Below are 27,021 nucleotides of genomic sequence, written 5' to 3' on the forward strand. Positions count from 1 at the left end.
AGAAAAGCAGAGTTGAAATACTACTGCATGTTTTCAATGTATCCATTAGCATGCAAAAACATATTTGGTGGTATTTTATTCAAAACAATTGGGCTTCAATTTAGGACTCAGTGTTGACATTTCCAAACCAGGTGTGATGCGACAGGTTTTTATTAACAACTAATCTGTCTATACTTAAAAACTTTCAAAACTATATGTAACGACAAGAATGCCTAGAGAAGAGAAAATATTGCATAATATTTAATAATAATTATAGTGCGTTGCCTGCAGAAAGCTGCACTATGTCCTCACTGTAGGTGTCTTCGTGACGATCCAAAAAAGGCATCACATCTTCAAGGTGAGGGGCGCTCCAGTACCTTGATACCTTGAGCAGTGATCTGATCCTGATCAATGATCAATGATCTCTGGAGTGTCAGGGCCCTCATTAACAAGAATTAATAGCCCAGACACCCACATCTGGGCCGACACTATGTTGCTCTCTGGGAGGCCTATATCTACGGGAAGGGGTGTGGGATGACCAGGCTAGAAGAAAGTTTTTTTTTATTGTTAGATGAAGGTGCTTTTAGTCCATATCCAAATTGTTTACATGTTTTAGGTCGAACATGTTTTAAGTTTAAAAATGTGTAACGTTTGTTACCGTAGGCTATATGAATCATGGTGAACGTTAGTCAATCAAAATATAACAGTTTATTGTTTGTTCATGTTAGCTCAGTGAGTCAGATCCATTTAACAGATATAACTTTTGATTTAAATTTTACGTAGGCCTAATTAGTCAATTTTGAAATGAGCATTAACTTCTAATAAGATGTGTTTCATTGTTATTTTGTGTTAGCTATCTAAAGTAGTTAACTAGTGTTACCAATTGAAACCTCAAAGTGTTACCAATTATTTTTAAAATTTGATTTTTATTTATTAATTTACTTTTGGTGCCAATTTTCAGTTGTTACAAGTACAGACTTTGTAAATTCACTCCCAACATACAAGGGTAAAAAAACGAATACGTATGATTTTTCATTGAGTGTTAAAGTATAAATGTAAATAACATGCAACAAGAGATTAAGTGCGACAAGAGGTTAAGTACTATTATTATATTTGGACCAGCTCATTGTCAACAAATGTTTCACATTTTGTCGTGTACTGAGCATCATTGTGTATTGTCCTGTTTTTATGTGCATTCTTATCAGTGTCCACCAGAGGCCAGTAGTGCACAGTTTAGGCGAGCAGAAAATAACGTGGTCTGTAGACTTCAGTGTCATTTCGAATTGCTTTAGTAAATGATTCAGGGTTATTAGTTACACCTAGTGTAATATAGCTACATAACTGTTTACATATAAACCTTGTTTTATCACTCACAACGGGGTTGAGTTTTGTGTGTGATACAAATACAAGTTCTAAGGAGGAATTTCCACTTAGAAAAGAAACTGATACTGCATGTATTTATTTGTGTACAGTAGACAAGCTCTTTATCTGAGGGAATTGTTGTGTTTGATGAGCACTTGCTAAACACCCTGAAGAGTGAAGTTAGTGGGTCAGTATGGCTGGAGTGCAGAATAAACATACCAAGTTATTGGCCTTTTGGACAAAGTTTACTCAATTTAGTAACTAGATAGGTCTACTTACATTTTCAGAATAAAATGTGAGGGGTACTTGCCAGTGCAAAAGTTGCAACCACATAGCAAGGGGTCTTTTTGTAACAATAGGCTATTGGGGTGAGGAATAGGCCTAAAATCTAATTATTTTCTAACCCCCCTATTAAATTTGATGCAAGAGAATGATTATATAAGGTAGCTACTGCACATAGAGCTTCAGAACACAGAATAGGACCAGATGTTTCTTGCATATCCTTAAGTGCATGTGTGAACGTGTGCGTCCCAGAGATGTATATAGTGCTGAGTAGATTACTTACAAATTGTAGTCGGTTACTGATTCCAAATTACATGACAAAAATTGTAATTACTAACATAATCCATTACATTACACACTTAAGGTATATAATTGGCCTACTTGTTGATTACTGTACTTTTAGATTAGGCCTACTTTTGACCTACTGTAACTCGTTTAGATTTGAATAGGATAATATTGTACATATTGTCATGTTGATATAAAGATACAAAGAGAAAGAACATATATTCAATGCTTTATTATCAAAAACATGAATTGCATTAAATATTACATTGTGTCAGGGTTTCCCAGACTGTGGATCGTGATGAAACTGCAGAGGGTGAATGAAAAGAAATGGAAATAAAAAGCTTTTAATTAAATTTCATGTTAAAAATACCCGTTTTTCTAACCCATGCTTAAACAATTGCCTGATGGGCTGAATGAGCCCTTCTCTGATCACTGCGATTGCCTCTAATCCTGTACAGGAAAATAAATAAGAGGGATTCGGGATGGAATTTGAGACTGGGCGTGACGTCACGCGCGTTCACGCTCAACTGGCTATGTCTGGCAGGTTTGTGTATTCGCCGGCGCCGCCATTCTCCATATCAGCGAAGACAACTTGAGCGACAAAACTTTAGTCAACTTTCGACAAAAGTAGAAGATGGATTCAAAGAGACCGGCTTGTAGTTCATTCCGAACCCCAACGCAAACTCCACGTAAGACAAAGAAAAGAAAACGTTTGTCTAGTGCCACCAAAAGTCAGACAGGCGTCGGAATAAGACGAGAGTCAACATCGGGAAGGCTTTCAACAAATGGAGAGATCTCCGGTCTGCTCTAGGGCTCAAATGGGATCCTCAGTTGGCTTTTTTCTTGATAAAAGGGTTCATGAACGTGTTTCCATAATAATACAATCATAAGTGGATACAGTAAACACATAAAACAGTTCAACATGGAGATAGATGGAAACCAAAACCGAAGTTTTCTACTACCCCCGTTTTCCCCTCACACATAAGTGTATAATTTACTCAAATGCCTTTCCTTTCATATATTTAAAATGACTTGCAGATTTATAACTTTATTACCTCTGAAGACATTATGACTAAACAAAAGATTTGTGCGGCTGATGCTCCTTTGGGTATGAACAGCTCGTGCAAGCGTGCGTGTTCGTGTGGTCCATGAGCGTGCACACCTCTGGTTGCAGTTTCGCTTGTCGCCAGAGGGGGCATAGTTCTGCAAAAACTCAGAGACTAGCGCAATGCACCTTTAAATAAATAATTTTAAAATAAAAACCATCAAAATAAAACAATTTCCAAAACAAGATAAAATCTTTTATTTGTTTACCTGCATGTCTTGACCATTAACCGACCTCAGAGAACCGTGAACTTATTATTATTGACTTAATTTTATATTTGACCTAACTTATTTAACTTAAAATCTAAGGGGTAGCCTACTTCAGGTCAAAGAGGGTCAGCTTACAAAAAAGTTGAGGAATTCCTGCATTCCATGTAAATATGAATTTGTACATTGTTTGAAAGACAAAAGCCTTCCAAAGACAGTAATGACTCACTGAATGATAATTCAAATAATGAATGTGTTCGTCGGGAGCTGATTAGATATGCAATGTTGAAAAAAACACTTCTTAAAAGTGAAATGATTTCTGTAAATCCAGTGATCATTTGCTGTGTGGGTCTCAGTTTTCAGCGATAGGCACATGACTAGTGGCTGATCTGTGTGTGCGATTCCACAAACCTGGAAGTCCTTCTAAACGTTTATAAGCAGTAGGCTTTATTAGAAAGGAAAATTGAAAAGATAAAGTAGTAATAGGGAGAATCATGAATTATGAGAATTATGAATAATTTACTGCCATTGTGAGAATAACATGTAATCATGTAATCAATACAAAAAGTAACTAATCTGATTACGAGTATTTCAAACCGTAATATTTAATTACAAGTACTTCATTTTTGTAATCTGATTACTTCCCAGCACTATATATATATATATATCCTGTTGGCTAGACTTCAGAGAGAAGGGTGCGTTGAAATAAATTGGTAAGAATACATTTACCAAGAAATAAAATTGGTAAAAAGGTGGCACAGCTTACCCCACTATCCCCCAATCTACATGTATTGTAATGCTACAGTGCAGATCTTGAAGAAATATGTTTTTCAAACTTAAAAGACAACAAATATTCTTTATTTCAAAAACTTGGCAACTTTATTTACAATTCAAGTCAGTCACATGCAACATATTTTAATGAATATAACACAAAATTAGCACAAAAAAGCATCTTTGCATTTTTTTATTTTCTTCAAAATGTTGATTAAATATACAAAAATATAGTTTACAAATACTATACAGAAAATATTCTGCTGCAGAATTCTTACTTATACAAACATGTTTGTGAGATTCACAAACATTAGCAGTGTTAAAACAAGACTGTGTTGGGAAGGGGCGGGGCTTATGCTTACATCTGTGAGGTCACAATGGTGAGGGGTGGGGCCATATAGGTCATCTCAGAATGAAGCAAAAGAGTGGTGTGGGGAAGGAGGAAGTTCCATGGTGGTTCACAATGACTTTGGAAGGGTTGATAAATTGGCAGTTAAGTTTGAATAATAATCATGTATCTAAAAAGAATTTAATACAATGTTTGAATTACATTATGTGCCTTAGCAAGTTAGCAACTCTTGACCACATTCTATGAAAAAACTGCTACTTTGCAACAGAAAACTGTCAATCTCTTTTCAACAATCTTTTCTCACAATATAATGTCATCTAGTCTAAAAAGCCTGCCGGGAACAAACACAAGTTGTAAAGTTGCAACTGAAATCCTAATTTTGTCTTTTCAAAATACAATTGGTCAACCAGATATGGCACTCTCAGTAATGATCAGTAAAAAACAAACAAACATTAGTTTGAATATGCTGAGCAAAAATGTAGCCCATCACTTAACATTCCCAATCTGCTTGAGGACTACCTCCTGAATAAACGTGCTAATTTGACTTTCTAGATATGTTTTCAGAGCGATTTTGGATTTCGAAATTGCTTTAAACAATGTCAACAAAGCCTTTCTTTGCCTAATCTGCATTATCACTAAATTAGAGCTGTTAGAACATACTATTTAGCTGTTATGGGTTTTAAACCTTAGCACACAATAAATACGAATATTGTTTTGCCCCATTTCAGTTCTGCCTCAATGGAGAGGCACCAATACCACCAAAATGGAAGAATATGAAAAGTGCAGCGACGCAACTCGATTTTTAGACACAATCAACTACTTTCACATTATAATGACACAGTTGAACCACAGCTCTCTATATGTATACATTAGTGATCAGAGTGACACTTTAAGACCTGCCGTGTTACAAACGCCAAAGAGATGAAGGAGAGATCCTAATTTAGGACTCACAATTGAATGCTATTTGTCGATAAGGAATTACAAATCTAAAGGAAATCCTCAGTGTTTTACCTTAAGTTAAGACAAAGTATCAGAGCAAACCAAAAGAAGTATATATATATAAAAAAAGCCTTATTTTTTTTTTTGTTATATTTTTTTCTTTTTAGATAATATGCACAAGAGATTCTTCACACACTCAGCAAATGCAGGAAAAAAATTGAAAGAAATAAATAAAAAATAAAATCTTATTAAATAAACTTAACTTAATTCACAGTCTGAATCTAGCCTTTCAAAAACACAAATACACACCGCAGAACATGTTGGGCATTTTGCTTGGCAATGAATTACAACATTCAATCCATGACCAGATAGCACGTTAAATAAAACCAATGCAGATTTAGTTTGGGTTTATATAAAACATTACTTGTGTCATATAATTCTACTCAGCAACAAAATGTTTCTACATTTGGCATCATTTCTAGAGTTGTGGCCAGTCCGTATGTAATTCTACTCAGCAACAAAATGTTTCTACATTTGGCATCATTTCTAGAGTTGTGGCCAGTCCGTATGTAATATTATACATATTTTTCTAGACTGCCTTAACATGGAGGGCACAGCTGACCCAATGAGGTTAGTGGGATGAAAAAGAAGAAGAAGAAAAAAAGTACTATAGAGCAAGATAGAGCCAGAGCTTCCAAAGAACGCCCCATCCTGCTGACTGTATCGACCCTGCTACTCATTGATCTTAATGGCTAAGGATTCTGTGTTACAAAGTGTTGGACTGATTCACTGACATGCTGAAAGATGCTGGAATGATACTAAACTAGACTGTGTATATCAGCTGGGTCTGTACTGAGGACATTCTCCAATTTCAGTGACTTCTGGTCAGATCTAAGTTTGTTTCTGTAGCATGTCTAGTTTGATTTGCCTCACAAGAGCGTCATTACGTTTATTAATATTCGTTGGAGACAGATTTAGGGCTTGAAGCCAAGTGCGTACGCACGCACACACACACACACACACTTGCTGCTTTGCATAGAGCCACAGCTTTCCTGGGAGACACGTGATAACTAAGAAAAAATAATACATCCTGGGGAATAAAACCTGGGCGATTTATGCAATCATAAATCATGAAAGACAAAACACTATCTTTGGGACATTTTGTTGAGTTTAAATTTGCAACTATTTTCATTAACTCTATAACACATCTGCAGAACTCTGCAGCTGAAAAAAGACTGGATGGGGAAACTGAAGCCAGAAACTGACTAATGCTTCAACTATGAACAGTTAGTGGAAACAGGAGGGGTTTATGGCAGCAGTTCCCAAAGTGTGGGCCGACATCATACATATTGCAGGGGGTCTGCAAGCTACTTACAAAATTAAAGGTATTATTTACTGTATATAATTGTCACGTTATTTAGACTGGGTGGGAAAATCTTAATTATTTAGAATATCTGATCACGTTTAAGGGTGTTCGCTTGGTTTGTTTGGTCCGGACCAACATTTCCAACAGAAAACATTTAGTCCTGGTCCGTTTAGCATTCACATTGGCATTTAAACACCGAACCTAAAGGCAAAGCGATACGTTCACAACCTGATTGGTAGGCTTTTATTGCGTATATTTACCTGAAAAAATAGGTATGCTTAAAGGGATCCTCCACCCAAAAATTCTTCTGCTGAACACAAAGGAAGATATTTTGAAGAACGATTGGAACTTTGGCACCATTGACTTCCATAGTATTTTTTTTTTCTACTATGGAAGTCAATGGTGCCAAACAACCGTTTGGTTCCAATCGTTCTTCAAAATATCTTCCTTTTTGTTCAGCAGAAGAAAGAAACTCATACAGGTTTGCAACAACTTGAGGGTGAGTAAATGATGACAGAATTTTCATTTTTGGGTGGAGTATCCCTTTAAGCATTTATCTTGTGACATCATGTCCCGTTTTTGGTTCGTTTACATGTCTGGTCTGTGCTGTGTTCATATTTCATTCGAACCGCACCAGAGTTGGTTTGGAAGCAGACCGATACCCATCTTTTCAGCGGTCTCGGTCTGCTTTTTTGGTGCGCACCAGGGTCCAGATGACACTTATTCAAATGGACCGCACTAACAGAGCAATCGCACCAGGGTTCATTTTAATCGAACCAAACATGCCAAGTGTGACTGTGAACACACCCTAAGAGTGACAATAGTGTTTTTTTCTTTTGCACTTTTTAGTTACTTTAATATTCTCATCAAATACAGCCTTGAACTCAAAGCTACAGAAGTGTGTGTGTGTGTGTGTTTGTGTGTATTTAACACAGTCCTCAGTTAAAAAAGCATGTCAAATATAAAGGCGTCCACAGAACACAGATCAAATACTGCTGGGTCACATCCCAACCATTATAACACAAACTGCATTCACATTTGTTTTGGGCACCAGCTAAAGGTCGCAGCGAACCATATCTACCAATACAGCCATTCTACTGACCGTCACAACACAAACAAACAAACATATACACATTGGAGAGCTGCTGTCCCTTTAATATACAGTATAAACATAACCCTCTCTAATGAAAATAATACCAATGGTTTGCTCTGTGGCTCTGTGTACATCAACTAAAAAATGTTTTAAATCATAAAATATAAAACAAGATCTTGCTACTACCACAAGCAACTAAGTTTGAGTTTTGTGTAAAGTGCTTGTTAAAAAAAAAACGGTTAAAAAAGTAGTTTTTTGTTTTTAATGTTATTTTTTTTTTAGTCCTTGTACTTTTTGCCTCTCACTGGTGTCCTCAAAAAAAGTGCTTTGGTGTGGAACGGTTACATTAAACATGACTTGGCCATGTAAAACTCTTCTTCATTATCCCACAGGAAAGAAAGCTAAACCCAAATAAGACGGATGGAGTAAATCATCTATTATTGTAATTTGGAAAAAAATCCGTTATAAAGCCACCAAGGCAGGAAAGGAACATATGCAGGTCAGAGGTCACTGTGGCTCCGGGCACAGATCCTGCGGTCTGTCCTTGGATATGAGCGTGTACCTGTACAGGAGGGAGTGTGAAGGTAGTGGTGGTCATATTTTTAGGATAAAGAGGAGGGGCTACACCAGGTTCTCCACCCCGGGCAGAGGCTGCTGTGTTGGGGGCACAGGCTCGGACATGCTCTGCTGCTGCGCCAGCTGCAAGACTGGCATGTTGCACAGCGGGCATACCTTCCTCACCTCCAACCATTTGATAAGGCACCTGAGAGAGACACAGAGACAATGCGGAAGATGAAAGGCAAACTAGATAACATTATGCTTAAAATTTCCCAGATCACAGCAGAGTATGTGAAACTGCCCACTACAAACAGGCTCCACTAACCCGAACTAATACTGGTAGCAAGTCAAAAGTGATCTCATTTGATATCTCATGGCTGGCTGTGTTGGCGAAGCTGGGCGTCTCCTTGCAGGAAGCCCATGTGGAATGTGAGACTGAATCTAGGGTTTGTCTGAGTGAGATGTTGGCATTTTTCTGATGAATTATTCACTGTAAGCACAGTTCTATTTTAGGCCGTGTTGGTCCCATTAGGTACACAAACAGATCTATGATACAGAAGTCTACATTTAACCACTGACAGCAGGGATTTTTAGGGATTTGATTTGATCACAACACCCTTGTGGCATAACTATGACACTACGAGCTTCTAATGCATAAAATGATTAACTATTAACATTATTAATATTAATTATTAACAGTAGCCTAAATAATAATAATACATATAACAATATAGCATTTTATATATATATATATACACACACACATACATATTGTATAGACTATACAACCATGAGTGAACCAAGGTTGTCAGCTCTTGGAATTCTTAACATTGAAGCAGAAAAAACTGGCGATATCTTCGTGAGTCGAAAGGAAAGGCTTTTAAACTTCACTATAAGTCCGACACTGTGTATTCATTCCTCGAAGCAGAATGTTGTGGCTTTATATCTTTGTGCGTTCGCATCATTTGGTACAGACTAAGTAATACAATTTTCTTTTTAAATGGCAGATCATTTTGCTGGTATAGGTGTAAACATGTTTATATTACACTGCCCGGAAAAAAAAAAGTCGCAGTTTGGATTTAAATAGGCAAATAATTAAAGTCCCTGTAAAGTCAAAATTAAGTATGTGTTTTGAGTTTGTCACACCACAGAAAAATTTGTTATTAGTCACCCAGCCAAATTTGAATGATAAAAAAAGCCAGCAAGTACATAAAATAAGCTATCAAAATCTTGAAAAAATGAGCAGTAATCTCTGCTCTCAAACGCTGGGGGCGTGTCCACTGGCTGCGCTGAAACCACGCCCACTCGCGGGAAAGCTGCCGTCGCCACACTCAACTCTACAGCCGGAATGGATGCTCGCACGGTGGGCACGCACTGCCGATGATGGCACCAGTTGTCGGCGCGACGGGAGGATGAAGGCTGAGGCGGGAGGCGGTTCGGCCCCATTCACCAGTAACAGCGGATTATCAGTGAATCCCAGACAGTTATCTCTGACGAAAGTTTATAAAACTATCCCGTGTAAAATGATCACCGGGTTTTGGCGGTGATCCTCAGCTCTCCATCAAGGTGGCTCTTCACAAAATTAATCCACTTCTTCTTGATGTAATCGTTTTTCGGAAATTTAAACAAGGACACCGATCTGTTTTGTACGTGATCCGGTGATCGTATCCAGGTAGTACGCATTTCCGTGACGAAGGCATAGCTAGTAGCCAGCAATCTGTAGGCTGTGTTACTAATAATAGTACTGACAGTAACTCGCGATTGAGCGGCAAACTGATGTGAATGTGCTCTATAATATTGTTAGGAGCGGCAAGCCTCAGCTACTCCAGTGCGTCATCAAGTAGGGGCGTGTCCAGGAGCTCAAGGGCTCCAGTGCGTCATCGAGCCCTGTTTTAGCCCCGCCCAGAAAATCCGGAAAATAGCAATGGTGAAAAACTGTTTAACGGTCTAACTCCACAATTCAGTACTTCACAGTTCACAGTCTCTGTAATATGTTTTAGCAATACATTTCTAACATTTATAATGTGTTTAGAATTTTTTTTTGAAATTGCCTTTACAGGGACTTTAAGAGTCTATGACTGGATCATTATTGCAGTGATTATGATGTTTCTAGCATGTTACTGTAGGCCCATATGTATGGCAACAGTTCTTCTGACCCTAATTGATGGAGTGTGTATCTTTTCATTTCTTAACAACCATGTAGGAAAACACATCATGGCCAGATTCCACGATGACAATGTCAAGATTCATCAGGCTCAAGTTGGACGGAGCATGAAGAATCATTTTCACACAAGAATTGCCAACTCTTGAGTCCAGACCTTATATTCATTGAAAGTCTTTGGGTTGTGCTGGAGGAGACTTTACAGAGTGCTTGACTCAATACAAGATCGTGACCAAAAATGTATGGATAAATGTTGTGATGTTATTTCCATCAAGAGGTGCATCAATTTTACATAAATATATACATACAAGCATTTCATATACGAGTTGACTTCACTTCAATGAACCATTTATGCTCTAAAATTTGTCTGGGTTCCTAGAGAGGCAAACTAAAATGTTGAAATGTTTAAAAAGAACAAAGAGCTCCCAACCCCTCTGATAAGTGTCCAAGCATTACTCTGACATTTACTTTGGCATTTACTGACATACAGCCCAGTGCAAATGTTTCACAAAGGGGCGAATGAGAAGATGGGTGAATCAGACACATTTCAACTAGATCAATTTCAGAGCACAGTTATCCAGCACTCTTGAAACCATGGCATGTAACATTGCAAATTTGTATTTAGGGTAATGTTTTAAGGGCGTAATTGATGTCATCTATGCCACTAGCAGAATCAGAATGGCTTTTTCAAGTGTCCAAAACGACCTGTCTGCCACTGTTCGTCAAACAGGTAATCCAATTATAATGTTATTAGAATAGAATCAGACTGCAAAACTTTGTTTGGAGCTGCCAGTGGTGCGGACATTTTCCTGTTTTAGAAAGCAACATATGCCAGGGCACTCACTTTCTGTGAAAGGCATGTTTACACGGGCAGATTCCCAACTCATCTTTCTGCTTGAATTCCTCCAAACACACCGCACAAATCTGGAGAGAGAAAACAATAAATTCCAATGAACACAGATAAAATGTTTAAATATAAACATTTTGTCTTCAAAGAAGACAACACTTCCATAAAATACACTTGTCTCAACATGCCATGACAAGTAATGGATGTTATCACCTTCAAAGATCAGTGAGACAGGAAGACATGTTGCAATGCTGTATTTATTCAGGAAATGGTCTACACTCAAGAAGTTTCCTTTGTAATCTAGCAGTGACGTTTGCCAGGTCGGGGTGCAGATATGGCATTTCATCTAGGGGGGGAAAAAAATCTAGACCTGGTTCTGTAAAAGCCAAGCTAAACACTTTGATAAACGACCTGTCACATCAGACAGTTGAATTCTGTGAACAATTGGACGTAATCAAATGGTGATGTAATCTAGAGGTAGGCAAAAGATATAAAGCTGAGGGCTACTAGCTAGTTTGATAAAGTAGTCATTAAAATTAAAGAAAATAACAAAGTGAAATGAGGTAAAGCCGAAAAGGCGAGGCAGGGAGATTCAGGGTAAACAGATTAAACCAGTGCTTAACTGATGCAAACAATGCTGGAAATGTGCATAAAAATTATGTTATGGATTCCAAAAAAGCATAAAATATATGAAGTCACAACATTTTACAACATTGCGTTGCAGTCAGGTAACAAAGCAGTATATTAAAAAAATGCTTTAGAAACCAATAATATAACCTAAAAATAAAACAATATAACCTAAGTATTTAAAAAAAAAAAACGTTTTAAGTATTCTCAAAATGGTGTGACATTTTACTAAAAAAACAAACATTAGTTAACATTAGTTAATGCACTGTGAACTAACATGAACAAACAATGAACAGCTGTGTTTTTATTAACTAACATTAACAAATACATGTAAACATATTCTTTTTTATTTTATTTTTTTGTTTTTTTTGTTATTTATTATTACTATTTGTTTATTTTCATTATTATTATTATTTTTTATTATGTAAAAGAGATCCAACCTTTTAATTTACGTTATTGTTGTATTATACTGGCATAAGCTGTTGTATCTCAATAAACAAAGTATTACAACTAACATTAACAAAGATTAATAAATAACAAATAACAAATGTATTGCTCGTTGTTAGTTCATGTTAGTTAATACATTAACTAATAAACCTTGTTGTTAAGTGTTACCAATAAAATAAAATCCTGACTACAGGGTTAAGACACTTCAAGTAACAAATTATATCATAAAACTAAATTAACATCCGATATTATTCACAATTTAAATGCGTTATAATACCTTGTTGGAATAATTCATAATGCTAGTGAAAGTTAAAACAGATTATCTAGGACATCTTTTCAGAACTCTGCACAAATTAAATATTTCATTAACCTTGCTGACAGCAAATAAGGGAGCAGGGAAATGCACAACTAGTAATTGTAAGAGAACAAAAGGGGTTTCGGACAAATGTGCCTGGGCACATGGGTGTCTGTCACAACAGATATTTACTGTTCTGTGTGTGTATCATAAAACAAGATAGAGTCCTAGTGCTTTAGGTGTCATTGACCCTGACCAGGGGGTGGTCAGCGAATTATCGAGACACAATGGTTCTGTGTTTGAGATGAGCGAGACTGCGAGAATAAGAAATTGTCTGTTGAATACACACTGTTGGGTTTTGTCAGGAAAGAATGGCATTAACGGGGCCAGCAAGGGACAGAATACGCCCATGTGTGAATGTCTCTTCATAACACAAAACATGTAGCTGCATTCAACAAAAAAACAAAACAAACACTGCCTTTACTTCCCTACTGTTTTATACTCCAAGCAAGGCCAATCTGTTTATAATCGATCATCCAACCAGGCCAGTGTCCTTCCTATCAGAATAGTGCATTACAGTGATGGTATGCCATTGAACCATAATGTCTTTTTATTTTATTAACATCCTGGCCCTCTATTTTCTTCCCTCTGCTAGGCTTCTGAATTGAAAGGACCACCTCTGCAGTTCAAACGTGACTCCCCGGTGTCTTTTTTAACGAACAGAAATAAACCTTCATAAGCATTGCTCAGTCCGTTTCACGCTGCCGCTCTCGTCTGTTTGATCTCTCACCTAGAGAGCTGCATCTACGAGCAAGTATTATAAAACAAGTTTTATATACGACTGTTTCACTGCGGTGGAATTACGCACAATATATCTTTCTCACTGACGCTGTGATATTTATGTCCATGCTGTTCTCACTGGTTGCCATCTGAGGATCCATATCTTGGCAACTGTCTGGCGCATATGCTAGTTTTCTGCACCAGCGTGTTTGCATATCAATCATCAGTGCATAAGCTCTACCGTACAATTTGTCTGTCTGTATATTATCAGAGTACTTAATGTTTCGAGAGATGAGATTATATTCACTCGTCTCACGCTGAAGTTCCCTGTATCTTATGTAAGATCAAGGACAGTTGATAGAGTGTGAGGGTGTATAATTCTGCTCATGAAGTCAGACAGATCACCTTTCTAACTCATGGGGGCTTGAACTTAAAAGCCGACGCCACATGCTGTGGCCGGACACTCCTTAATTCAATGTAGGATCTAGTGAAGTGAATCTAGTTAAAGGGATTGTTCAGCCAAAAAATGTTATTCTGTCATCATTTTCTCACCATCAAGAAGAAAGTGTATTTATTTGTCGGTGGGCCAAAAATGAAAATTCTGTCATTATTTACTCACCCTCATGTCGTTCCAAACCTGTAAGACCTTCGTTCATCTTCGGAACACAAATTAATATATTTTTGATGAAATCCGAGAGCTTTTTCTGATCCCCCATAGACAGCAACGTTATTGCAAAGGTAGTAAAGACGTTGTTTAAAAAAATGAGCTGTCATTTTTGGATGAACTAAAGCCTTTAACAACTATGTACTGTACTTAACCATTTTATACAATATACGGTTCCATTTTATTTTAAGGTGTCATTGTTACAGTGTAACTATACATTTAAGTACTGAGTAATATTAATAAACAACATGTACTTACTAAAGGGTTAGGGTAGGATTAGGATTTGGTTGAGGGTTAGTTGCATGTAATTATGCATAATTTACTGTTATTACTATGGTAAGTACATGTAACATATGTAACAAGGACACTGTAAAATAAAGGGTTACCCGATATCCGTATTATTTACATATGGTAAAGTACATTTAATTAGCTTTTAACATTACATTAACACCCAAACCCTTACCCCAGAACCTAACTCTAACCCCCATGATCCTTACACTTATCCCTAAACCTAACCATACCTCAAACTCATTAGCAGTAAATGTGGGAATTTTCCAGAACAACATGTAGTTAGTTACACAGTAAAACCATAGTCTTGTAGGTATTTTTTAATGTTAGTAGATAGTTAAGGCCACCTAAAATAAAGTATGACTTAGCAGGTTTGGAACAACACGAGGGTGAAAAAAATTAAGGCAGAATTCTCATTTTTGTCTTTAAACACAGTAATATGTCAGTTTATGATATTTCAGAACCAATTATTTCATGTTGCTCAGGGGTAAACACTAATTGTGAAATGCTATGCTAAATGTTTGTAACCTCTAACTATGCTAGAGAAAAACTCCCATGCCTGTGGCATACAATCATAACATTGTTTTTGTGTGCACAGAATGGAGAGACCAATCAGCTTGTAGCCCCCACCCCTTCCTGTCTGAGCACATATGCAAGTACAATCCCGAATTACCAGTACATACGTGGGGAAAGTTATAGAAATGTATTTTCAGTTTCACAAATGCCCTATGAAACATTGCAAGATTGGTTGACAAATCTCATTTACATTTACTTTTATCCATTTCAAGGAACACATTTACATTCTTATCAGTTCTTGTTGGGAATCGAACCCATGACCTTGGTACTTGTAATGCTCTACTGTTTGAGCTACAGGAAGGCTCAGTGTTATTACTGTTAATATTTTTATTTTCATCATCAATATAAAAAACTGAAACTGAGACATAATGCCTGAAATGTATTTTATGCCTGTATTTTATATTTTATTTTAAATAAAATTAGTTGCATATTGCGGTCACACTTTAGATTAGGGTCCAATTCTCACTATTAACTAACTATTAACTACATCTTGCCACAATAAATTCCTAATTACTGCTTAATAATAGTTAGTAAGGTAGTTGTTAAGTTTAGGTATTGGGTAGGAATTAGGTAGGATTAAGGGATGTAGAATAAGGCATGGATATGTGCTTTATTAGTACTTATAAACAGCCAAGATCCTAGAAATATGAATGCTAATAAGCAACTAGTTAATAGTGAAATTGGACTCTAAACTACAGTGTTACCTATATCGGGTTATGTACTGTACATTTGCGATTTTTCGATCATTTCTATATATCTTTCAGCCCTAGATGGAAACACCTGCAAATGTGGAAATGGTAACATCTTTGGGGGGCGGGAAAAGCAAGTATCAGACTCATGGATGAAAGTGTTTCCCAAAAGCTATTCGTGAAAAAAGTCAATATCAACTATAAAACATTGAGTCTGACAAATGAGTGTCATGACTGCTGGCACAGAAAGTAAAAAACAAAAAACAAAAAAACATGTAGAATACCATTAAAAAAAACCTGTGCTTACAAGTGTGGATGACATTTGCTTGGCACTTCTTGGGCAGTGCTAACAATTTTCAGGCAACATTTAAAAAGAAATTACTAATATTAAATCACTGACAGCGCTGTTAATATTAATGACATTTCTAGCACTTCTTTGGATAAAAATACAGTGGCTGAGAGAACTTTGTGTTCTTTACCCAGATAAAATGTTGAACAGAGTTGTTGTTGAACAAACTTGCACCATGCATACAACTTGCAATTGCTGTGCTGTTGTATCAAATGCAAAAAGAAAAAAAAAAAAGAAAAAAAAAGCCAGACGTGACACGAGGATGATCCTTCCAACAAAACATAACTCAGTTCAGCACAACACAATGCTGTCATTGTTTTGCTTAAAGATTACATGGTATCCATGCACATCCACAGCCAGAAGAGAAATATTACTGTTTGGTTAAAATAGCTGCTTGAATATCCAGCTTTAGCCAGGATGCTAAAAATATAACCTAAAAGTAGAAACTGTTCTTTGATAATGAGCTCTTATAAGAGACCGAAAGGGGGAAAGAAGGGCTTCAGCAAATTCCAGGAGAGTTTGAGCTTTCAACAAGAGCATTGGTGTCCTTACACCTCAATATTGTCGCTACCATTTCATTAGCACTCACATATGAAGTCAGTCTGTCCTATTAGCACTAGCAAAATGATAGTGGTCATGTACGAACTGGTGAAGGTTAAACGTCATACGCTCATGCTATTATTAAACATGAAGAGAGTGAAACTCAAAGACGTCCTTTAAATCTCATATGCCACATATCAGCACATATTTAACCTCTTGCCTGAAACATCTAGTAAATGATTGGCCACAAAAAAATATATATTATAGAAAAAAATTCTGCACAGCTGGATAAAAGGGGGAACTCCTACCTCATGCAAGTTTAATTCTTTGACTTTTTCCTTTTGAATAACCTGTAAACGAAAAAATAACTTAATTAGTAATTGATATACTTGGAGTAAGACTCAATCACAATTTGGAGACTATAGCCGAAACGTTTGAAATTGCATGAAAAAGTAACCGAAACCCTCACGTTCACACCCACTTTGAATCATGCAGTAAATAATGTACATTTATACAATAGAGTAAAGTGTTTGAATAGCAGCTTACCTGCTTGTATGCATAGAGCTCTTTGTGTGCCTGGTGCCGTAACCTAGGCAAAAGACATCTTTGTTTTAGTTCAGAGGGTGACAACATTTTCAAAAACCTGTGTTGGAGAGACAATCATGATACCAAACTATATACAAACAAAGGCCAAAGTCATTGAGTTAAACCATGATACTAAACACAGACCATTTTAAATTCCAATGGGTTTTGTTGGGTGTGAAAAATGCATTGTGCTTCTGGGTTTGTATATGGTCAATCCATGCCTGAATCTTTTTTTTCAGTCACAATTTGACAAATTGTAGCTTTCAGTCCCAATAAGGCATAACTTTAGCTGTGCTGATCATTTAAAAAGCTTTGAATTAAAAAAAATGATTCACCACATATTTCATATAACGTGTATTTTGATGTGTTGCTAAGTTTCATTTTTCACTGGATGCCACCAAAGTATACATTTTATCCACTACATTTGATCTTAATCACAAAATCAACCTGCTTTTTATTAAAAAAATAACTTCCTCTTCCTTTGACATTGTCTGCGTCCAGTTCTAGCGGTGCTTTGAGCTGCCTTGGGTATGTTTAAACTATCTTTAGAGTCTTTCAGGGTGATTTAGGTCTTGTATTGTCTCATTAAGCTTGACCAGACTTTAACAGCCTGTCTGAACCAAACTGCCCAGGCATTACCCACTCACACCGCTGCAATGCTTTACCGAGTGTGACTGTCAGACCGGTGCCAGACCCTTTAAAAGAACTATATACAGATACTCCTGGCATGAACTCAAGAAATGGAGGCAGCCAAGCATTAGACAGTCTACATTTAACACTATTTTGATCTTGAGCAAGTGTGTGTGACACAGAGAGAGAGAGAGAGAGAGAGAGAGAGAGAGAGAGAGAGAGAGAGAGAGAGAGAGAGAGAGAGAGAGAGAGAGAGAGAGAGAGAGGAACCTTGATGGAAAATAACTGGAATGTGTCAGGCATGATGGAAGAGTCTCTAGTGTAAGAAAAAAGCTATTTAAGGAAAACCAGCAAACGCTATACACTATGTTTAGCCTCAAGTTTATTTTATGTCCGTAGGGTTGTTAGAACATTAGTAATAGTCCAGTAATAGTAGCTTTAAAAGACATTCATCTAGGCCTTTTATGATTGTTTGTTTTTCTGAAACCCTTCATATTTAAATTCAGTGGAAGCTATGACAATTAATTTAGCAACAACAACAAACAACATTTCAGACCTGACCAATATTACTTCCTGTACAAAGGAAAGGCACAAGTGAACACAACATACAATACTGCAGTATCTTACAATCACATCCAGAAATTAATATAGTTCATTAAAGATAAGATTTATTCAGAAAAGTCTCAAGGGAAAAGAGAGTTGGATGTGAAAAAAAAAATAGAGAAACTGACATTCCGAAAGAGACCAGCAGGTAAAGGAGCAGATACTCCCTTTGGAGGAATTTAGAGGTGAGGAAGAGTGATTTATGGGTACTTCAGGGCATTTTTGTGATTTATACTCATCAAAATGCAAAAACAAACCACTAATGTTCATGTCTAAAAGGCCATTATCACAGAACAGTGTTTGTGTTTAAAAGGTCTAGAGAGACTTTTTTTTTTTTTAAGTTGAATTTTTTAACTTAAGCGCTGCGTTTTTAGAATGCTGTGTCATGCTGAAGATATTGCTAACTACACAAGTGCAACACGTCCATCAAGCGCAGTGGAATGCAAAAAAAAATGTGTTCTGTGTGAACGGCCCCTAAAGTCTGTCGTGGCTGGATGAAAGAAGTCATCGTGGACTATTCATTCTTCAAAGCAAAAGTATGATCAAAACCGGAAAGGATTGCAAAATATCAAGATATTTATGTTGCTAAATTCGTGTAGTCATCTTTGAGTCTAGTTCCTGACCTGAGGTGGGCTAGGTCAAGATGAACTGTTGTTTGACAAACTACAGGCAGTCATGATTTATAACGCACCATTAGGCAGGCGTTACAATTCATCAGGTTGAAAACCACCTTGTGACCATTTCCCTGCATTGTAATATAACTGGTACAGCTATTAACGTGCTCAATCTCAGACGTGTGTGTGTGAATTTCGATTTTCTTCCCATGTGCCAGACAAACACCCACCCACCCACCCCTTTTCTTCTCTAAGTGTGTGTTTGCCAGTCACAGGGGCATTTCACATTTGTGTGTCGGAGCTGGTGCATGGCTGCTACGTGCGACTGCGTGTGTTTGCTCAGAATCACGACGTCCTTCACAGGTCCACTTGAGCTCACGACTCCCACATCTTTCACATTGAAAATCCACAGTCGCACGACTCTACAATCTGGTGGTCCTTGATTCAAGTCTTTGATGTTCATGATAAAATAGCGGTTTAAATCGACAACTAAAGAGGTCAAGAGACCATCTGCACAGATCTCAATCATTTCATCACGATTTTAAAACGAAAGCATGTTTTACACTAAAATCCCTGCTGGGAAGACCAACTTCGTGCTTGTCTAGCTGGTGGACTGGTGTAGCCAAAACTAGTTGGTTAAGTTAGCTGAAGGAATAGTTTCACCCATAAGGGAAAATTCTGTCATTATTTACTCCCTATTATAATTTCATAACCCATACAACTTACTTTTTTCTCCACATGGAACACAAGGAAAAGTTTTTGAATAATGTGCTGGTCGTCTTTTTCATTGCATGCATTTAAAATGACATGGGACTGGAGCGTTCGAGTTTTCAAACTATAAAAGTATGGTAACACTTAACAATAAGGTTTAATTTGTTAATGCATTAACTCATTTGAACTAACAATGAGCAATACTGTATATTATTACAGCATTTATTAACCTTTATTAATGTTAGTTAATAAAAATGGTTCATGTTAGTTTACAGTGCGTTAACTAATGTTAACAAATTAAACCTTATTGTAAAGTGTTCCAAAAAGTATCTTACTTGTGGTCCATACAATTATATTCCAAATCTTTTAAAGCCCGTTTAGTAGATAAGGCTGACATTTAAGTCTATATAGTCGGCCAGGTCAGACTGACCCGATCAGCCTGAGTATTTGTCAACAAAAGTTTGAATAAATGACAGAATTTTATTTCATTTCCATTTTTTGGCTGAACTAGTCCAGTAAGAAGCCTGTTGGTTACACAAGCTCACAGATATCCAATGCTGGAGACCAGCATTCAAAACACAGCATATATTGGTCTCAGTAGGGACGTCTCCATCCTGTCAAAAGCAATTGTTAAATGTAAAATACTGAGAACAAGCACTCCAGCCTCTTGCCTATTGTTTCAATGATGCTGAAGGTATATGTCGAGGTGAAAAATAGCTTGCTAAAAATATAATGAAAAATGCAGCTAGGTAGAATGGTAGCCTACTATTTTGGTACTTGCTGAAATTGCAATTGTTGTCATTTCCATTCTCGTCTGCTGGTTTTCAGATGTACAGTGGCCCTACTGTACCTAACAAACATATCTTTGTGAAAAACGTGCTTGTGCAGTCATCTAAAACAAATGCAAGTTATTTTGACGTTTTGTTATTTAATGCAATGATGTTAATGAATTTTAAGTGTGCCTAAAGTGTCCAAATAGTTTTCAGGGCAATTGTATGCGTGTTTTTGTAATGGGGGCATAACAAATGCTTGCTGGTTAATTCAATGAGGAAGTTATGAATATTTGTGATCTAATGCAAGGGAGACTTCAGAAGTCTGGAATCTGGGCTAAATACAAACTCTTTTTTTCTCAGTTTTTCATTCAAGAATCCAGTGTTTTCATTGTTGAGATTAATAATATAAGACTATAAAAGGCTACCAATACATATACACATTTGAAAATACAGTAAGGGGGTCCATCTCCCCCACTGGTTAGGCTGAATTTGGATGAGAGCTGCTGGTTCTCACTGTCTTAAGTAACAGATTCTTAATTCAATCCTAACAGATTGCACGTTAAAGCTACAGTATCTCTGCTGCTAAGAATGTCCACATAGCAAATTTGACTGGACAACAGCAGCTCTGTAGCTCATGGAGAATGGAGAGTTTCTTAAAGCATCAGTGGTCAGTTTGGTTGTTTTATCATTACCAGGTTCATTCTCACTAGAAAAGTTAACCAATGTCCTTCAAGTTATTGAGCAGCTCCTGTAAAGTTCACTCAAACCATAAGGGAAGTTTGAGAGACAAAGTACGGTAGATGTCGAAAATGCATTGATTCGGGATTGTGCAGCTAAGCAGCTTTAGATTCAGTTAATGTGCAAATAAAAAGCTTTACATCCATTTACATGGAAACTACAAGCCAAATCCACACAGGGGAGCTTTTATTTTCAATTCAGATTATCAAGTCAGTAGCTCTCTTAGCTTCTCCAAACTGTGCTGTTTGACCTTCTCACTCTTCATTAAAAGCTTTGTTAGTGCATCGAACACGCACATAAAAACCATTTCAGGCACAAGTAATCAGGATCTTTCTTCAAAATGCCATACAGTCGCCTTGTTGTCCTGATAAATTGTTTTTTTAAGGAATGCTGCATTGCAGTGGAGCTGTTCATGCACGTCATAAAGACATGGTTTGCAGACCAACCTTGAAGGCTAATTTTCCGAGGGCTCCCAATGGAATTTATAGTTTAAACAAATTTCCATTACAGTATGACTGTGTGTAATTTATGTCGTAAATCAAATCAGGAAAGTCTCTTCAAGCAAATGTTAACCGGAGACCTTATTTTACTCATAAATCCAAAACTAAATCCAAATTTCCTGAGGGAACCCATGGCTTAACAAGGCTAAGACAAAAATTGAACATCCCTATTATATATTGAGGAATTCAATGAAGTTGCTCATTTATCCCTACCTCTTTATTGGGCAGCCACTAATAATTAAAGCATGGCTCTGAAATTCAGAGTTGGTTCAGCCTTCAAAGTGAGCATGATAAAAGCTGCCCCACATGGAATGGATACGGTGTGAAGATGAAAGGGAACTTCTCTGTTCCACCATCATCTGTCAGCCCTCCTCTATCCTCTCATAGAAGTCTCTTAAACTCCCTTCCATTTTCCATTTTACCTTTGGGCATTGGTGCATTCAACAGTTGTCTAGATAAACATCAGTGCACCATGGTTCCAACAACACCCACTTGCACATTCTGGGTTGATTGCGTTTTTCAAGAATTTCCTAACAAATCATGATGCAAATTACACTTAATTGTGTTAGGTGTTTAATTACAACAGTTCCGTTTTGTAGCCTGAATGTTTAGGGATTAGATCAAGACGTTCAAACCCTGTAACCGACTGAAGAGGATAAATAAGCAAATGTATGGCATTCTGAGGCTTGTTCAAACACATTCTGCTGTCGCACACATAGAAGAGCCAGGTGGTCTTACCGAATCAGGTAGCAGCAGAAGAGTAGACTGAGGATGAAGACGAAAATGGCAGTCCCAAAGACAACAATGTAGATATTGAGGGGAAGGTTCTGAAACCCTATATTCGGCATCCTGAAAGTGTAATGCTGTAAATCTGAGGTCATGGATAACCTGGTCAGAGAACGAAAGGGAAGAGAGACAAAGAAACATCAGAGAGTGGCTCATTGATCACAACACTAAATGCTAGTGTAAATGCTAGCAGACCATTAGTCCACCTCAAATCGCAAAGGAAAATAATCACCCTTTCTGCCGATGCACGTATAAGCATATGTTCTCATACGTATGTTCTCATCAAATTCTCTTGATTTCTAAACTGTTTACACAACAACTGCATATTATACCCAACAACAAACCAATGAATAAATTCATTAATGCCTTAAATTGTGCATTGGGCAGTGCATGTAATTTTCCAGTGAGAGAGCTTGAGAACATTGGTCCTGCAGGAGCCATTAAGCAATACCCACACTGTCTATCTGTGGGAAATTAGTGTTAACTAATCTACTGAGAGTCAGCTCAGCTTTGATTTGGTCTGTTACGAGCATGTTTTTTATATTTAATACATTCATTTTCTGACTGGAAAAATAACTCAAAATAAACCCTTAAAATTGCTAACAGAAAGATGAACAACTTTTCTTGCCAAAACTTAAATTCAGAAATGGCGTGGGTGCAGTCACACTAGAAAGGATTTTGGAAAATTAGAATTTTAATTTAAATTTATTAAAAAAAACGAAACAAAATGACATTACATTAAACGAAAGTAAAACAAAACAGAATGCCACTGCTTTTTTCCAACATTATTTAAAAAACAGATAATACACCTGAATTATTTTTCAAATTTTATTCCTAATTTTTTTTTTTCTGGCTGTTAACAGTAGTTTCATTATGTATGGAGTGATAAAAGGAGCTATTCAAAATCCCATCAGTAAAATATTACAATAAAAAAAAAATTAAATAATAATAATAATCAAGAATTTTGAGCTTGCATTTTTCCATGTTTAGATTTCTGTTCTGAAAATGTATGCAAATTAGTGCATGTATTTAATTAGACAATGACTAATTTCATTATCTAATTAAATTCCAGACAAATTGCAATACAAAACGTACTCGGTTACTAACGTAACCTCGGTTCTCTCTAGAGAGGGAACGAGTACTGCGTAATAGCTTACGCTAGGGGAAAACCTCTTTTCCACGAGATATTGAAGCCAAAAATTATCCTTAATTTTTTATTAATGTAAAACGCTTTGCAGCAGCAAGCAGACACAGGCGATACAGCTCGCGCGCCTATTGGCTGCTCTTGCGGCAAATGCAGCAGCCTATCGAGAGAGACTCTGCGTGACGTAATGACCAATGGGGGCAACTCGCGCCCATATCGTCACGTCCCGCCAGAAAGGGCGTGGTCTCACTCTATAAATATGCTCGTTAGGCTGGTACAAGCTGGTTTTCATCGCCGAAGCGAACCAGAGCGTATTCCAAGCACGGCAAGATAAGCAGTACTCGTTCCCTCTCTAGAGAGAACCGAGGTTACGTTAGTAACCGAGTACGTTCTCTTACGAGAGTATCTCTCGTACTGCGTAATAGCTTACGCTAGGGGAACACAATGCAACACGCCGTGCGTACAGGGATCCAACACCAAAGTCCCAGGGGCCGAAGCCCAGGGCTCATATAGTGCATAATCACCATAAACTCACATAGAGTGGAGGAAGAGAGGCTGGAAGCGTCATTCCTTATAAAATAGCACCCAGCGGGGCTATCATATGACAATAAAACGCGCAGCCAGGGTGAAAGCTTTCAGCCTGATCTGGGTGGCCATACGTGTGTCAACACTCATGCAGTAAACTCAGCATCTGGGCCGCACAGCGGGGCAGATAGCACTGAATTTTTTGACCGCCAAAAGCTTAGCTTGTAAGGCGGGTACCTCCAGGTTATAGTATTTCATAAATGTAGACGGCGAGGCCCAGCCCGCAGCCGTACAGATATCTTGCAGGGAAACCCCGCTAGACCATGCCCACGAAGAGGCCACACCTCTCGTGGAGTGCGCTCTGACACCCAAGGGGCACTGCAGGCCCTTTGCAGTGTAAGCGAGCGCAATGGCATCCACTATCCATCTGGATAGGCTCTGTTTTGAGGCGGCAAGTCCCTTGGAGCGCCCGCCAAACAAAACGAAAAGCTGCTCAGTCTGTCTGAAAACAGACGAGCGCGACACATAAGCTCTTAATGCCCTGACGGGGCAAAGGAGACTCGCGTCCTCCTCCTCATTGAGAACCGGAAGGGCGGACAGGGAAATTGCCTGGGCCCTAAACGGTGTATTGAGGGATTTCAGCACATACCCGTGCTTAGGTTTGAGAATGACCTTTGAGTCATTAGTCCCAAACTCCATACATGACGCGCTTACTGAAAGCGCCTGCAAGTCCCCTATGCGCTTCACTGAAGCGAGAGCCATGAGAAACACTGTTTCGAACGACAGGTGTTTCATGTCCACCAGCTGGATTGGCTCGAACGGGGCGCCTTTCATGGCCTCCAGGACCATGGAAAGGTCCCACGTCGGGACTGAAGGGGGCCTGGGAGGGTTTAGCCTCCGAGCTCCCCTAAGGAAACGCACAACTAAGTCGTTCTTCCCCAGCGACTGGCCAGACACCGGTTTTGCAAATGTTGCTATGGCCGCCACATATACTTTGAGCGTGGATGGGGTCCTGCCCTTATCCAGTAGCTCTTGAAGGAAGGAAAGCACTTCCGAAACCCCACATTCCACAGGTGAAAAACTCTGGGCTTGACACCATGCAGAGAAAACAGACCATTTCGAGGAGTAGAGCCGCCTGGTACACGGAGCTCTAGCCTGCGCGATCGTGTTTAACACTCCTTCTGGGAGGCTAGCGGGTACCCGTTAATGGCCCATGCGTGCAGGGACCACAGCTCCGGGCGAGGGTGCCAAATCGAGCCCTCCGCCTGAGAGAGGAGGTCTCTCCTCAATGGTACAGGCCATGGGGCAGTGCTGGTCAGCTGCATCAGGGCAGGGAACCACGTCTGGTTTGTCCAGAGCGAAGCTACGAGCAGCACTGGGCATCCGTTTTCCCTGATTCGTTCCAACACCTGAGGCAGGAGCGAGACAGGAGGAAAAGCATATAGGGGGCAGCGGGGCCAAACATGAGCCAGCGCGTCCTTGCTTTTCGAGAAAGACTTCGGGCAATGAGCGTTTTCGTGGGACGCGAAAAGGTCCACCTGTGCTCTGCCGAATGTTTTCCACAGCAGCTGGACCGTCTGCGGGTGCAGCGACCACTCCCCTGCTGGAACATTGTTCAGGTGACCAGGCACGTGCGCTGCTCTCAGTGAGAGCAGGTTGTGCTGAGCCCAGACCAGGAGGCGTTCCGTCAGCCTGTGAAGGTTTCGTGACCTGACGCCGCCCTGGCGATTTATGTATGCCACCACTGACATGTTGTCCGACCGGACCAAGACGTGGTGGCCTGTTACCTGGGGACAAAAACGCCGTAGCGCTTTGTCGACTGCTATCATCTCCAAGCAGTTTATGTGAAGGAGCTTTTCCCGTTCTGACCACAGGCCAGCTAGCGGTCTGCCCTCGAGCAGCGCTCCCCACCCCGAGGTGGAGGCGTCCGTAGACACCACCTTCACACTCGAAGCGGTCCCCAGACTCACACCTGACTGATACCAGTCGGTTATTTTCCAAGGTTCCAGAGCTGAAACACACTGTAGGTCGACCCTGAGGCGAAACAGACCCGCTGTCCATGCCCTGGGTGGAACCCGCGCTTTCAGTCACATCTGCAGTGGGCGCATGTGAAGCAAGCCCAACTGGAGTACAGAGGCCGCTGAGGCCATCAGCCCCAGCATTTTCTGAAACCTTTTGAGCGGAACTATCGAGCCGTGGCGGAAGGATTTTGCGACGCGCTGAATATTTAGTCCGCGCTCTGGTGACAGGCGTGCCGTCATGGATAGCGAGTCTAACACTGTTCCCAGAAAGGAAATTTTCTGACTGGGATACAGTGAGCTCTTCGCCCAATTGACTGTGAGGCCCAGCTCCTCGAGGTGCTCGAGTAATGTGGCCCTGTGTTCTATGAGCTCCGATCGTGATCGAGCTAGAATCGGCCAATCGTCCAAGTAGTTCAGGACTCGCATGCCCTGAATTCTCAGGGGTGCGAGCGCCGCGTCCATGCACTTCGTGAATGTACGAGGTGCTAAGGACAGGCCGAACGGCAGGACTGTGTATTGATATGCCTGGCCCTCGAAAGCGAATCTCAAGAATCGCCTGTGATGGGACGCTATTTGTATTTGGAAATAGGCGTCTTTCAGATCTATTGACATAAACCAGTCCCCGTGGCGCACTTGCGCGAGGATTTTCCTGGTCGTAAGCATTCTGAACTGGCGTTTCACAAGCGCTCTGTTCAGCTGTCGCAGATCTAAAATGGGTCTGAGACCTCCATCTTTTTTCGGTACCAGAAAATATCTGCTGTGTAGGCCCCCTTTGCTCTGAGCTTGAGATAAAGGTTCTATAGCACCTTTGCTCAGTAGTTTCGCTATCTCGG

The 27,021-nt window shown here is 39.0% G+C and overlaps 1 protein-coding gene across 3 annotated transcripts in view; it reads right to left on the reverse strand.

Moving 5' to 3' along the window:
* Positions 1-8,028: 8,028 nt before the first annotated feature.
* rnf24 (ring finger protein 24) overlaps positions 8,029-27,021 on the reverse strand; it is a 38,359-nt gene continuing 19,366 nt past the window's right edge. For all 3 annotated transcript variants that reach the window (XM_056250507.1, XM_056250506.1, XM_056250508.1), the window contains 5 exons: positions 22,451-22,600; positions 17,105-17,147; positions 16,867-16,908; positions 11,301-11,380; positions 8,029-8,500 (listed from right to left, as the gene is read on the reverse strand). In XM_056250507.1, coding sequence (XP_056106482.1) covers positions 8,359-8,500; positions 11,301-11,380; positions 16,867-16,908; positions 17,105-17,147; positions 22,451-22,593 — 450 coding nt within the window. In that variant the 5' untranslated portion in view covers positions 22,594-22,600 and the 3' untranslated portion in view covers positions 8,029-8,358. The remainder of the gene's footprint in view (positions 8,501-11,300; positions 11,381-16,866; positions 16,909-17,104; positions 17,148-22,450; positions 22,601-27,021) is intronic.

The sequence above is a fragment of the Rhinichthys klamathensis genome, unplaced genomic scaffold (genome assembly GCF_029890125.1).
Source record: "Rhinichthys klamathensis goyatoka isolate OS25496 unplaced genomic scaffold, OSU_Roscu_1.1 h1tg000069l_1, whole genome shotgun sequence".
Taxonomy (NCBI): Eukaryota; Metazoa; Chordata; class Actinopteri; order Cypriniformes; family Leuciscidae; genus Rhinichthys; species Rhinichthys klamathensis.